Source organism: Anabrus simplex, chromosome 9 (assembly GCF_040414725.1).
Source record: "Anabrus simplex isolate iqAnaSimp1 chromosome 9, ASM4041472v1, whole genome shotgun sequence".
NCBI classification, from domain to species: Eukaryota; Metazoa; Arthropoda; class Insecta; order Orthoptera; family Tettigoniidae; genus Anabrus; species Anabrus simplex.
This window is the reverse complement of record NC_090273.1, coordinates 166,934,793-166,950,702: the sequence shown is the minus strand read 5'-3', so window position 1 is coordinate 166,950,702 and position 15,910 is coordinate 166,934,793. Positions and strand designations below refer to the sequence as shown.

General features: G+C 37.3%; 1 protein-coding gene across 1 annotated transcript in view; it reads left to right on the top strand.

The window, feature by feature from the left end:
- The window catches only part of LOC136881187 (UBX domain-containing protein 1), a 334,080-nt gene that overhangs the window by 41,728 nt on the left and 276,442 nt on the right, over positions 1-15,910 (top strand). Inside the window, exon 2 of the mRNA XM_067153870.2 lies at positions 7,969-8,022. Coding sequence (XP_067009971.1) covers positions 7,969-8,022 — 54 coding nt within the window. The remainder of the gene's footprint in view (positions 1-7,968; positions 8,023-15,910) is intronic.

Genomic DNA, 15,910 nt, shown 5'->3' with positions numbered 1-15,910 from the left:
TTTACCAGTTATTCAACTGAACAGTAAGAAAGAGATTAAAATTGTTCAGAAATTCAAATATCTTGGGGAAATAACATGGAACACAAATAAAAAAGAAGCAACAGAACACAGAACTAAATTTAAACAAGCACAAAGACTTACCTGGCCAACCTATAAAAAAATCTCTTTCGCTAAACGCTAAGCTGAAACGTACGCTAGTGAAACTTTATTCAAATTAAATGTAAAATCTATAACAGACAATTTACAGAAAACTGATAGAAGAATTCTTAGAACAATTATTAATAAAAAACACCAAGTTGATGGACAGTGGAGGTTGTTGCCTAACAACATTGTCTATCGTGAATGTGAATCAATAATATCTACAATGCATAAAAGAAGAATTTCCTTTTTCTGTCACATATCAAGATTACCAGACACCAGGATATTGAAACAACTATTTGATTATTTTTTGAAAAATAAAATCAATAATAATTGGTTCAAAGAAGTTCAGGATGATTTGGAAGAATTGGGTATAACTCGGCAACAAATCAAAGAGAGAAAAGAGAAGATGATTTTGAAGAACAAAAGCATAAGTCTCAAACTAAAAAAAGTTGAACGGAAACAATATACTATATCGCACACAAAGGATTTCCAGGTCGGAGAGGATGAGAAAGTTCTGGGAGAAGAAAAAGAAGAAATTAACTCAAATGTATTGATTTAAGTGCTCCAATGTGGGCGTAAAATATCTAAATAATAATATAATATATTGTAATTTATTTATAAACATTGCAATTACTGTACAGTATTGAGTAGGTGGAATAAATTTTGTATATTATATGTAATTTAGAAGTAGGCTACGAGATCTTCGTCCCATTTTGATCTCATATATACACTGAACAAGAAGCACCATCACCATTTGAGATTACCAAGTAATGTCACTGTATGAGGTATTAACATAGACACATCAGCATGCTAGGTGATATCAAATCAAATCTTAGCTACGTACAATGTCAACTCAAGTGTCTGTGAAGAAAATATCAAATTACGTGAAGCAAAGAGAACCTCAGCCAAACAAGTATGAATGAAAACTGTTCACACACTAAGTCCATACTGGTTACTGAATCTGAATGCACCTCGGACAATGTAATAGAATAAAGACCCCAGTTCCATTCTCGTGAAGTTTATAAAAGTTCTCTCCAGCAACAAGCATGTGGTATTCTTCCAAGAATATGCAGGTAATGAACAATTGGGCTATATTTCATCAAGTTTTAATTAGTTCTGTGAACCACATATTACCTCCACACTGCACATTTAAAGGCTGCCCAAAATGTGTATTTTCTCGGCGAGGGAAAATCGTCTTGATTTATGAATTTCATTTTCCGTATTGACATTTACCAATCTTCATAAAAGGAAAGAAAAATTCCACCTAATCAATACATTTATCAATATAATATATTGTAATTTATTTATAAACATTGCAATTACTGTACAGTATTGAGTAGGTGGAATAAATTTTGTATATTATATGTAATTTAGAAGTAGGCTACGAGATCTTCGTCCCATTTTGATCTCATATATACACTGAACAAGAAGCATCATCACCATTTGAGATTACCAAGTAATGTCACTGTATGAGGTATTAACATAGACACATCAGCATCTATTACTAGATTGTAATAGTTTACAAGAAAATAAATGTATTGATTAGGTGGAATTTTTCTTTCCTTTTATGAAGAGGGAAAATCGACAGTCTTATAAAACATCACCGTGTACCATCTCCCACCAACCGCTCACTGGGAATGTCCATTAACGAGCAATGCAATGCAGTAATAAAATGCTCGTGCAGCACCCACTTCACGGTATCAATTGCCGTCAACAGTAACCTCGATAGCAATAATCAGCAACTGTAAGAGTCATGCACAATAATACCTGATAATACGTAGGTGCTTTGAAAAGTTCTCGGAATGTACTAGAATTAAGTATCTGACCTCGGTGGAACTGCTTTTATTTTTCAACATAGTCTCCCTGTAGAATAATGCATTTGGTCCAGCGATGTTCCAATGCCTTGATCCCATCTCGAAAATGAGATTCCTCCGGGCCTGCAAAATACCTCTCCAATTCAGCTGTCAGTTCTTCCCTTGTAGAAAATCTCCATCCACCTAGGAAAATTTTCAGCTTGGGGAATAGATGAGTCTGATGGTGCCAAATCAGGTGAATAAGGTGGATGTGGCAACAATTCGTACCCCGGTTCATGAAGTTTTACCATGGCAATAACACTTGTGTGCGGCGGAGCATTGTCCTGATGAAAGATGACCTTTTTCCTTGCCAAACCAGGCCTTGTTTCGCGTATCTTTTCCTGTAGTTGGTCTAGGAGGTTTGCATAGTATTGCCCCGTAATTGTTTGGCCAGTAGGAAGATGATCTATCAGCAGAATGCCTTTTGCATCCCAGAAAACTGAGGCCATCACCTTTCCGGCTGAACGCATTGCCTTTGCTTTCTTTGGTGGTGGTGAATCAGCATGTTTCCACTGCATTGACTACTGTTTTGTCTCTGGGGTATAGTAGTGGACCCAAGTTTCATCTGTAGTCACAAACCAGCGCAAAAAATCTTGTTGGTTGCACTGAAAACGGGCCAGACTTTGTTCGGACATTTCCAATCTGGTGCGTTTATTGTCCAATGTCAAGAGCCGCAGCACCCATCTTGCGGATAATTTTTTCATACCCAATTCTTCGGTTAAAATATAATATACCCATTCAGAAGACATCCCTACAGCTTCAGCAATCTCCCGCACTTTCAGTCGAAGATCCTCCATGACCATTTTATGCACTTTTGCTATAAATTCTGGGGTCGTAACACTTTTTGGCCGTCCACTACGCGGATCATCATCCAAGCCCTCCCGACCAAATTTAAACTCGCTGGTCCACTTGGCAACAGTTGAAAATGAAGGAGCAGAGTCTCCCAGTGTGTTCTGAAAGTCGGCTTGAATTTCCTTTGCTTTCATACCTTTCTTTACAAAGTATTTAATCACTGCTCTAATCTCAGTTTTTTCCATTGTCACAAATCACTACGCGGGAACAACAAAGAGTCGTCACTACCACACTCCTGCAGCTAGAGCACTGACGCGCCACGTGTTCACTCACAAAGGATGTGTGATTATTGCGCGGGAACCTCGTTGCTCTAGCACTGACATCTAGCGGTGATTCCGAGAACTTTTCAAACCGTCCTCGTAGCAATAAACTCATAGCACGCACACACATATAGAGACTCGCTCCATGCAGCACAGCGTCCGCCAAAATCCACACGTTGCAACACTTTAAACCAACTTCAACTGTCTTTATCGATATAGTAGCTGTTTTCCTGGTTGCATAAACTTTACTGTTATGCCATGTGCAGATTCGTACACAAATTTAGGAGACACCAATATAAAGAAAATATAGATAATTCCCTACAACCAAATTCTTGTTAGAATATAATGTTCTTATATCTCAATTCAAAACTCTCAAGATATTTACTACTTTGTATTAAAAATTATTTTATGAAAATTTCCTAACCTAAAATTGAGTCATACACTCGTACAGTTACAATAGACATACACAGCATAACACAATACATTGTGTCATAGTAATTGTTCAAAGTGACAACCGCCAGTCGCATCACTTTCATAAAGCTATTTCAGTGCATACTGCAAGATTATACTTCATCTTTTCAAAGAAGTTGACAGATTTATAGTCCCCAGCTCTTACTGCCTGCTTCTACCAGGATAACTTCTGGCCCTTTCCCAGGTAATAAACATGCATCTCTCACGTGATTACTTGTCCTTCTTGTTTCCTCGCTGTCTTGGAAGTCGACAGTTAGCCTACAGAAGTTGAGCAGTTGTATGTTAATCTCTGTACCAGATTTTTTATTTTCTACATTGTTGTTATCTGGGCATAACTACGGTAACAACACACATCAAACATTCGAATATGGAGAAGAAGGCTAATATGATGATGATGATGATGATGATGACGATGATGATGCTTGTTTAAAGGGGCCTAACATCGAGGTCATCGGCCCCTTGAAGGCTAATATAACCCAAGAAAACAGAGCCAAGGCTTGTGCTTATAAAGAAATTGTGTGGTCGAACTAAAACATTGCGGAAGAATTGAAAATTTCAGAGTGCAGCGTTCGCAGAGCAGTGAAACACAGAGAGGAAACGGGTAGTCATGAGGAACGAGCACGCAGTGGACGTCCAAGGAAGACTTCTAAAATTGAAGGTAACCGTATTTTAATCCTCAGCAAGCGTGACAGAAGTCATATGGCGGTATATGTTTGCTCAGAGATAAATAAAACGAGAACAACCTATGTCTGTGACAACAGTGAAAAATCGTCTGCTTGAGGCGGGATTGTTTGATCGTGTAGCAGCACAGAAACCATTTTTGAAAACTGTACACAAGCAGAAAAGGCTACAATGGGCCAAAATGTATGCTAACTGGACTGCTGAACCATGGAAAAGGGTGCTTTGGATGGATGAATCTAACTTTGAAAAATTTGGTTCCAATCTTTGCCAATACGTTCGTTGCCACACCGTCAAAAGGGTTATGGAATCCTGTATAATTCAGTCTGTGAAGCATGGAGGAGGAAATGTGATGATGTGGGAATGTTTTGGAAATAATCAGGTTGGTGATTTAGTGAAAGTAGAGGTAATACTAGAAAAGAAACAATATCACCGTATCCTTTCATGCAATGCCGTGCCATCTGGAATGAAGCTGATTGGTGAAGGATTTGTTCTACAGCAGGAGAGTGATCCTAAACACACCTCTCATTTGTGCAAGCAGTATCTGGAAAGGAAACAAGCTGAAGGAAAATTGGAATTAATGGTCTGGCCTCCTCAATCACCCTATCTGTCACCTATTGAACTTTTGTGGGAAGAACTTGACAGGAAAGGAAAGGCACCAGGCAGTGTGAATGGGTTGTGGCAATGTCTGTTAGAAACCTGGGGATATATAAATACCGAGACTTTGGAAAAATTAACAGCTAGAATGCCATGCATCTGTACAGCAGTAATCAAAGCAAAGGGTAGACACATTGATAAACAGGCAGTGTGATTGCTTAAGATGTTGTGATTGTGTTTCTAGCTTCCTGCGAATGATCAGTGTAAAGGAAAATGTAGTGAAATGTGTTAATAAAACTAGTTAGTTCTAAAACCATAGGTATTTCCATGTTGATTTTCAATAAATAGCCCCTATCTTTCTTGGTAAGTGCAAATTCATGGGTGAATCTAAACTTTCTGACACTAGTGTACAAATTGCTCTACAGCCCATCCTCGAGCAAAGCAAAGATCACACATTTGCCGCCTATTTGCCGGCTTGTTGCTAGGAGCTCCCAGATAACACCTGTCACAACTCCCCGATCGCCGCAGGCCTTGCAGTCGTGCATGAAGAGATGGTACAGTTCTTCAGATGACGCCTGTGCATGAAGTCTATTATTGTGGGACTGTTGTTGCACACCAACAGACACATGATCCTTGACAGTTACAGAGCCTTTGTCCAGTGGTATAGCAACTACGACAACTGGAGGCGCCGAACTGCTGCAGCCTCAATGGTTTTCCGTGGTTTCCCATTTTCACACCAGGCAAATGCAGGGGCTGTACCTTAATTAAGGCCACGGCCACTTCCTTCCCATTCCTAGGCCTTTCCTATCCCATCGTCACCATAAGACCTATCTGTGTCAGAGCGACGTAAAGCAAAATAGGTAAAAAAAGTTTTGTAATGGCATCACAGTGTTCTCGTCAGCCGGGTCTAGGAATCAGTAACCAGGTGGGGAATACTACATAAAAATGAATAGGATAAAATTTCAGTTTCTTCCCCTCAGGGTATTAACAATCTCAGCTAGCTAAACGTTAACTACAAAATTAAACTATTTTAGTGTTATCACGAACAAGACATAAGAGTGTTCTACTGCTTGTTCTTAATCATGTAACACTGGGGCTCACCATTGCCATACGAGTTTCTGACGTCTCTCGGATTCGAGTGTTCGCATGCCAATCCGGACACCGATCGTACACAATACTATGTGATAGTCAAGCTAAACATTTAAACTCCATTATAATGGATGCAATTATGCTGACAATATTTCCAATATTCATCTTTTAATTTGGAGTACCCAGTGACTCAAATATGTATCAATATTATGTATGTAGCACATGCCGAGCGGTCTGTATCAACGGGAGGGTGGTGCACCTGGTATAAAGGTCCTAGGGAAAACACTGCATGGATAGTAACAATCTTCACAGGGTATGGTGTGGGAGAAACAGTTTTCATCCCCTGTGTTCCTTTGATTCCCTGTATCACTTCCCATTCAAACAACTGCAATTTCTCGTTAAAGTATGCTTCGCAATAAAAATAAAAAAAAAGCTCAGGGGCAGTCTTTAAAAGTTGCTGGTATGGTATGTTTTTCTCATGGCTAGTTGTACGTAACCTGTTCACGTGTAAGCTCTCCTGACAGATTGCAGCCACAGGAATGAACGAAAAATGTAGTTTTAGAAAACAGTCTGACTTCAACAACCGTCTTGGACAACATAATTTGATGTCAGTATAATCCAGTCATGACTGGATGTAGGCAAGGGAGCCTGCCATTATATTGAGAAATTGAGTGTAACCAGAGGTAGGCAACATTATAATGAAAACTTCCCAAGTTGAGTCTGACTGGAAGCAGAAAACTCTCAGAATTGATTGTGACTGGCAATAGGAAATAATGGCCTGCCATTCTAATAAAAACTCTCCAGTCTGGACTTTACATGAGAAATAACGCTTGGCAATCTCCAAGAGCAATCCAATGTAATTAAATCTTATTCACAATGTGTGTAGAATTTTACCTAGAATTCTGTATATGGGTACAATGTAGAATTTTGTATGAGCTACTAGATTATGGAAACCTGCACTTTCTTTCGGTCACAGAAAAGGAAAGAAACTATTCCTTTTACCAATATGCATGGATTAACACACCAGTCCTTGGTACTTGCAGTTTGACAGAGATCAGATAGTCCTTGCCTGGTGTTGCATGTAGCTGCACGCAACCTCACCTCTTCAATGTTTTCACTGACTTCACATAATACTGAAATTCAGTGGAATGTCAGTTATTGGAAGTAATTGCACCAGCTGCAGTTTGGTTATTCAATTGTTTGGATAGGTAACTGAACTAAGCCCACAAAGTTAATAAAATTTAAAGGTTTTCTTCCAGATAATGTTGTCTTTACAATACAGTACGTTACATAAAGAAATGGCACAGTATGTTATTACATTACGTTTTTTGTTCTTTGAAAGTAAACCTCCATTTTCTTCTTCTAATGCCCTTCATCAGAAGTTGAGCAGAACATCATTCAGTTTGTCTTTCATTATCACTTGTATCTGAGGTTTCTTGCACACATTTTATAATCTCATCTGCATTTGAAGTTTGAAAATGTGGGTGTAGCCACTCATTAGCATCTTCATCACAGTCTTCAAATCCTGAGATTGACTAAAACAGGTCTGTTAATTCAATGCTGTGCTGATCATCTTTCCAGTTCTTCTGTTGACCAGAATTTATTCTGTGCATTTTCAAAATTCTGATATCTTTTCTCATAGAATCTGACAATTCAGCTAACATGTAGCATCAGTCCTTAACAATCAGCATTTTAGAAAAAGCAACACCACACTCTGGATCATTGTCTGCTAATAATAAGTGTGTGCTAAAGAACTTATTTCTTATAAAGTCTCTTTAGTTATCTGATTACACCTTGCTCCATAGTTTAAATCAAGGCAGTGACATTCAGTGGATAGTACACTACCTTAGTCATTGTCATCTACATGACTCTTTCACTCTACATACTGTATTTTTTAGGAAAGAAACGCACTAAAAATTTTAACAAAGAAAATGTCCCCTTGAATATTTGACAATTAGGATTACTGACTTCAGATAACAGACACATTTTGAACTGGTCTGTACCTAATCCCACTGTGTTTGTTGCAGCGAGAGAGCCCTCCAGGTGACTGGCAACCAAGGCGTGGAGCCTGCCATGGAGTGGTGAGTACAAGTATGAACATTATCACCAGTGCAAGTGCCACAAGGCTTCTGTGAAGAATGCAGGCTTTCTGGAAAAATTGTAATTCCCCTGGTTTTAGAGTTAACAAACTGAAACAGAAAGTGAAGAACATACCGTATTCACTCATGTATTAGACCCCGTCACATATTAGACACCCCTGGCTTTTTGAGACTGATTTAAAAAATCTTGCATACAAGACCCCTCAATGTAATTAGTCAGAGAATTGAACAACAATGATTCCGCTTTGAAGCGCATACAAACCTTAGTGCAGCTCCGATGACATCACACAAATTTGTGAATAGTTTCGTCCATACAACCCACGCAACGCAAACACACGTCAAAGTTATGTGGTACATCTGTGTTTCATAGTTAGGAAATATCCGTCTCTGTGGCATAGGCCTACTGCAGCTCTGATGACATCGTACAAATAGATGGTTATGAATTTCATGTTTTTGGTCCGTATTGAACAATATATAAGTAATAATAATAATAATAACTTAAATGTTTCCACCTTTTCAATACAATATATTCACAAGATTACAAAATTATACGGTACTAGTTTCGACCCATCTAGGGGTCATCATCAGCCGTATTGGAGCAAAGATCATTTGTGGCGAAATCCTAAGACAATATTATTTTAATGAATAACAAGTGAAATGAGATGTTATGGTAATAGTTAATAATACAAGGAATATACATAATAAGAGGTTTTTAACAAAGAATAAAGTATAAATGGGGTGTTGTAAAAATTATAATCATGGAAATCAGTAAGTTCTTGTATTGAAATGAAATATGGCTTAGGAAGAGGGCTTAAGGTGGGGCTGAAGGGTGCGGGAGAAAGTGTAATTGTCTTGGAAAAGTACCTTTGATTAAATTTAGGATTGAGTTTAGGTTGGCTGCATTATTGTTTCTGAGGAAAGTGATAAATAGATCGAAGAGTATGTTGGGTTTCTCTGAGATTTCATTGAGATTGTGACTGGCATTAAAGTATTGGTCTAGGTGTATGTAGTAATTTTCCATTATGTTCAGTAAAGGGCCCTTGTTTGCTAATACGAGGATGTCCATGTCTTTTTCAATATTGGTGAAATTATGGTTATAATCTTGCATGTGTTGGCCGATGGCTGAAAACTTGTTGTATTTTATTGCGTTAGTGTGCTCGTGGTATCTGATAATGAAGTTTCTCCCGGTTTGCCCGATGTAGGTTTTTTTACAGGTGGTACATTTGATCCTATAAACTCCTGATTTTAAAAAACTGCTGGTCTTGTTGATGTGTGAAGTATTGTATAAAACATTCATGTTCTTATTGTTGGTTTTGAAGGCTATTTTAACGCCTTGTTTCTTAAAGATGTTGGTTAACTTGTAGATATCATTGTTGAACGTGAAGGTGGAAAATGTTAGAGGTTTGGTTATTTCTTTTTTGAGGGTAGTTTTTGGGCGATGTTTGTGTTTATTGATTATCCTTTCTATAAAATGATTGCTGAAGCCGTTGAATTTTGCGATTCCGCGGATTGTGTTGAGTTCGTTTTTTAGATCTTTATTGGACATAGGTATGCTGAAGGCTCGGTGAACTAGGCTGTTGTATGTGGCTCGTTTGTGGGACTGGGGGTGCACTGAATCTTGGCGAATGGTGGAGGCTGTTTGAGTGGGTTTTCTGAAAATTTTATAACTGAAAGAATCTGAGTTTCTAGTGATGGTTAAATCTAGAAAGTTGATTTTTTGATTTGATTCGGATTCTAGTGTGAATTTGATATGAGGATCAATATTGTTGAGTCTTAAGGGTGGTGGGTGCGTTAATTGATTTCTCATTCATGATTACAAAGACATCGTCGACATATCTGGCCCAAAAGAGAATGTTTTCGAATTCGTTGTCAATTTTGGTGTATTCGAGGAAGTCCAGGTATATTTCTGCTAAGATACCTGAGGCCGGTGACCCCATTGCCAAACCATTTTGTTGATATATGACATTGTCAAAAGTGAAGAAGTTATTGTCGATGATAAGTTTTAATATTGTGATAAAGTCTTGTATCTCTAGTTTGCTTAAGTGGCTGTTTTTGTTTAAATTGTTTATAATTATCGGAATTAATTTTGATACTTGTATGCTTGGGTACATGTTTACAATATCGAAAGAGTGGATGGAGTGATCCGGTTGCAAATTGAACTTGTTTAGTTTTTCTACTAGCTCAGATGTGTTTTTAATAGACTTTTTGGATAAGAATTGATAATTTTTTCTTAAGAAACATTGGATGAATTGTGATATTCTGTATAAGGGGCTCGGTCTATAGTTGATAATTGGCCGGATGGGAATTCCGGTTTTGTGAATTTTGGGAAGAGCTTTAGCAGTGGGGAGTCCTGGGTTCATATGTATGAGTTTGGATTTTTCCTGTTCGGTAAATAAAAATGAAGTGTTTCTAAGAGTTTGTTTAAGTAGTTTTTGAATTTTTTGGGTGGGGTCTTTTTTGATTATGGAAAATGAGCTGTCTGTGAAAAAGTTTTTTGTTTTTTCAATATATACTTTTTTATCCATGATAACTGTTGCATTGCCTTTGTCAGCTTTGGTTATGATGAGTTCGTTGTCTTTAATTTTCTTCTTGAGGGCGTATATGCGCTTTTGTTCAGCAGTTTTTTAAAATCAGGAGTTTATAGGATCAAATGTACCACCTGTAAAAAAACCTACATCGGGCAAACCGGGAGAAACTTCATTATCAGATACCACGAGCACACTAACGCAATAAAATACAACAAGTTTTCAGCCATCGGTCAACACATGCAAGATTATAACCATAATTTCACCAATATTGAAAAAGACATGGACATCCTCGTATTAGCAAACAAGGGCCCTTTACTGAACATAATGAAAATTACTACATACACCTAGACCAATACTTTAATGCCAGTCACAATCTCAATGAAATCTCAGAGAAACCCAACATGCTCTTCGATCTATTTATCACTTTCCTCAGAAACAATAATGCAGCCAACCTAAACTCAATCCTAAATTTAATCAAAGGTACTTTTCCAAGACAATTACACTTTCTCCCGCACCCTTCAGCCCCACCTTAAGCCCTCTTCCTAAGCCATATTTCATTTCAATACAAGAACTTACTGATTTCCATGATTATAATTTTTACAACACCCCATTTATACTTTATTCTTTGTTAAAAACCTCTTATTATGTATATTCCTTGTATTATTAACTATTACCATAACATCTCATTTCACTTGTTATTCATTAAAATAATATTGTCTTAGGATTTCGCCACAAATGATCTTTGCTCCAATACGGCTGATGATGACCCCTAGATGGGTCGAAACTAGTACCGTATAATTTTGTAATCTTGTGAATATATTGTATTGAAAAGGTGGAAACATTTAAGTTATTATTATTATTATTATTACTTATATATTGTTCAATACGGACCAAAAACATGAAATTCATAACCATCAATGATGTAGCTTACCAGGCAAAACAGAAAGCCTTTCAATATCTAGGCCTAAAATTAAAGATAGCCAAATTACGCAAAGACATCGATTTCCTAAAGCAATGTATATCACTTAACTTGACACCTAATTTTCTAAGAAGCAATAAAAAGAAACATCGGACTTCACCTCAAACCATCAAAACTCAAAACAAAACAAACAAAATATGGTTAAGAGACGAAATTAAATTCTTGTACAGGAAGAAATATTTTTTGAATCAGAAATTATACGACACTCACCTCGCAGCGACTAAACTACTTTCAAACGCACAATGGACACTATTCTATCAAGAAGTAGAGAACAAATTATTCTACGAACTAGCCAAAAAACAGTCAAATTTGGAGAATAAACTCAACAGGCTAAAAAACTGCCAACTACATAACCAACAAACTAGAAACTCCAATAGTAACACGTTCGTTCGTACGCAGTTTCATCCAGCTGTTGTAAATCTATCTAACACGCCCTTAAGTGAAAGTGAACACTTAACTTTATCCAAAGGACCGAAACACAACTGGCCAAACTTGAACAGCCTCAACATAGCCGCTACTATGATCACAGAATCAGAGCTAGCCATCAGCAAAATACCGGAAGACACGCAAAATGAGGTTAGAACCGATGTTAAAAGGAAACTGACTGATATCCTCCACAATTTAACCAACCCCGCAAATAACCTCAATAATAAAGAAAAAATTGCTGAACAAAAGCGCATATACGCCCTCAAGAAGAAAATTAAAGACAACGAACTCATCATAACCAAAGCTGACAAAGGCAATGCAACAGTTATCATGGATAAAAAAGTATATATTGAAAAAACAAAAAACTTTTTCACAGACAGCTCATTTTCCATAATCAAAAAAGACCCCACCCAAAAAATTCAAAAACTACTTAAACAAACTCTTAAAAACACTTCATTTTTATTTACCGAACAGGAAAAATCCAAACTCATACATATGAACCCAGGACTCCCCACTGCTAAAGCTCTTCCCAAAATTCACAAAACCGGAATTCCCATCCGGCCAATTATCAACTATAGACCGAGCCCCTTATACAGAATATCACAATTCATCCAATGTTTCTTAAGAAAAAATTATCAATTCTTATCCAAAAAGTCTATTAAAAACACATCTGAGCCAGTAGAAAAACTAAACAAGTTCAATTTGCAACCGGATCACTCCATCCACTCTTTCGATATTGTAAACATGTACCCAAGCATACAAGTATCAAAATTAATTCCGATAATTATAAACAATTTAAACAAAAACAGCCACTTAAGCAAACTAGAGATACAAGACTTTATCACAATATTAAAACTTATCATCGACAATAACTTCTTCACTTTTGACAATGTCATATATCAACAAAATGGTTTGGCAATGGGGTCACCGGCCTCAGGTATCTTAGCAGAAATATACCTGGACTTCCTCGAATACACCAAAATTGACAACGAATTCGAAAACATTCTCTTTTGGGCCAGATATGTCGACGATGTCTTTGTAATCATGAATGAGAAATCAATTAACGCACCCACCACCCTCTTAAGACTCAACAATATTGATCCTCATATCAAATTCACACTAGAATCCGAATCAAATCAAAAAATCAACTTTCTAGATTTAACCATCACTAGAAACTCAGATTCTTTCAGTTATAAAATTTTCAGAAAACCCACTCAAACAGCCTCCACCATTCGCCAAGATTCAGTGCACCCCCAGTCCCACAAACGAGCCACATACAACAGCCTAGTTCACCGAGCCTTCAGCATACCTATGTCCAATAAAGATCTAAAAAACGAACTCAACACAATCCGCGGAATCGCAAAATTCAACGGCTTCAGCAATCATTTTATAGAAAGGATAATCAATAAACACAAACATCGCCCAAAAACTACCCTCAAAAAAGAAATAACCAAACCTCTAACATTTTCCACCTTCACGTTCAACAATGATATCTACAAGTTAACCAACATCTTTAAGAAACAAGGCGTTAAAATAGCCTTCAAAACCAACAATAAGAACATGAATGTTTTATACAATACTTCACACATCAACAAGACCAGCAGTTTTTTAAAATCAGGAGTTTATAGGATCAAATGTACCACCTGTAAAAAAACCTACATCGGGCAAACCGGGAGAAACTTCATTATCAGATACCACGAGCACACTAACGCAATAAAATACAACAAGTTTTCAGCCATCGGCCAACACATGCAAGATTATAACCATAATTTCACCAATATTGAAAAAGACATGGACATCCTCGTATTAGCAAACAAGGGCCCTTTACTGAACATAATGGAAAATTACTACATACACCTAGACCAATACTTTAATGCCAGTCACAATCTCAATGAAATCTCAGAGAAACCCAACATACTCTTCGATCTATTTATCACTTTCCTCAGAAACAATAATGCAGCCAACCTAAACTCAATCCTAAATTTAATCAAAGGTACTTTTCCAAGACAATTACACTTTCTCCCGCACCCTTCAGCCCCACCTTAAGCCCTCTTCCTAAGCCATATTTCATTTCAATACAAGAACTTACTGATTTCCATGATTATAATTTTTACAACACCCCATTTATACTTTATTCTTTGTTAAAAACCTCTTATTATGTATATTCCTTGTATTATTAACTATTACCATAACATCTCATTTCACTTGTTATTCATTAAAATAATATTGTCTTAGGATTTCGCCACAAATGATCTTTGCTCCAATACGGCTGATGATGACCCCTAGATGCGTCGAAACTAGTACCGTATAATTTTGTAATCTTGTGAATATATTGTATTGAAAAGGTGGAAACATTTAAGTTATTATTATTATTATTACTCGTACAAATAGGTTGAATATTTTCGTGTCCGTCTCACGCATTGCAAGCGCACATCAGTCATGTTATATGTCTGCTTTTTGTAGTTAAGAATGTCTGCCAGCATAATGGTTAGCACAATTAGCTGATGTTCCCGGTAGCATACTGCCAGAGATTTAAGAACGGCAGGAATGTTGATATACAGTAAAAATGCTACATGTGCCTAAAAAGAGCTGCACCACCCTGGAATGAGGAAATGAGTTTACTGTAGTGACACCATTATTGCTATTAATATAGCATTAACAAAGTGATTGTTAACTATCTCATGACTCAGGCCAATGTGCATAATTTTTGGAGAGAAGTAGATTTAAAACATGATAAAAACAATCCAATCATATTATTGTTTTACTCGCCAACGTACCTAACAAATAATATTATTGATTTGACAAACTGCTTTCATGATTTTCGGAGACGCCAAACAAAACATACTATGCGTTTAACAAACATAAGAAATTAAACATTATGATTAATAAAATGCATTACCGCCACACCTATACGAAGGTGGTTTGAAAAGTCTGTGCAAAGTCCGAGAGATGGCACCACAGGCGCGTATCGAGTTCATGTTTAGTTAGTAGCATCTCTTGAATGAAAGCACCCCAAGTTTCAGCCATATTGGTCTTATTTCTTTGTGTTTGGCATTCATGTGAATCAAGGAAGTCGAGCTATTTTCAAGAAATGGACGAAAAAGAATTTCGTGTGGTGATTAAACATTAGCCTACTTTATGAAAGGCAAAATGCCTCAGGAGACTAAAAAGAAGCTTGATAAAGATTATGGTGACTCTGCACCTTCGATTAGAACAGTTTATAAGTGGTTTCAAAATTTGCGGACTGGCCACATGGCCACAAGTGACACTGAATGCTCTGGACTGCCTGTGAGGTTACCAATCCAGAAATCATTGATCAAATCCATGATATGGTGATGGATGACAGAAGAGTTAAGGTACGTAAGATTGCTAGTGCTTTGGGCATCTCGTCTGAACGGGTACATAATATTTTGCATAAACATCTGGATATGAGAAAGCTATCCGCAAGATGGGTGCAGCGATTGCTCACACTTGACCAAAAACGGAATCGTGTGAAGTGTTGCAAGGATAGTTTGCAGCTGTTCCAGAAGAATCCGGAGGACTTTAAGCGTTGTTTCGTCACTGTGGATGAAACATGGATACATTACTATACTCCTGAGACCAAACAACAATCTAAACAATGGGTTACCAAGGGGGAATCTGCACCAAAAAAGGTGAAGACCGTTCCTTCAGCCGGAAAGGTTATGGCAACTGTCTTTTCGGATTCGCAAGAGATAATCCTCATAGACTATCTGGAAAAGGGTAAAACTATTACAGGTGCATATTATTCATCATTATTGGACCGTTTGAAAACTGACCTGCAAGAAAAACGCCCGCGATTGGCCCACAAGAAAGTCCTTTTCCATCACGAAAATGCATCAGCACACACCTCAGCAGTTGTGCTTGCAAAATTAATGGAAATAGGATTCCAACTCATTTCACATCCCCCTATTCTCCA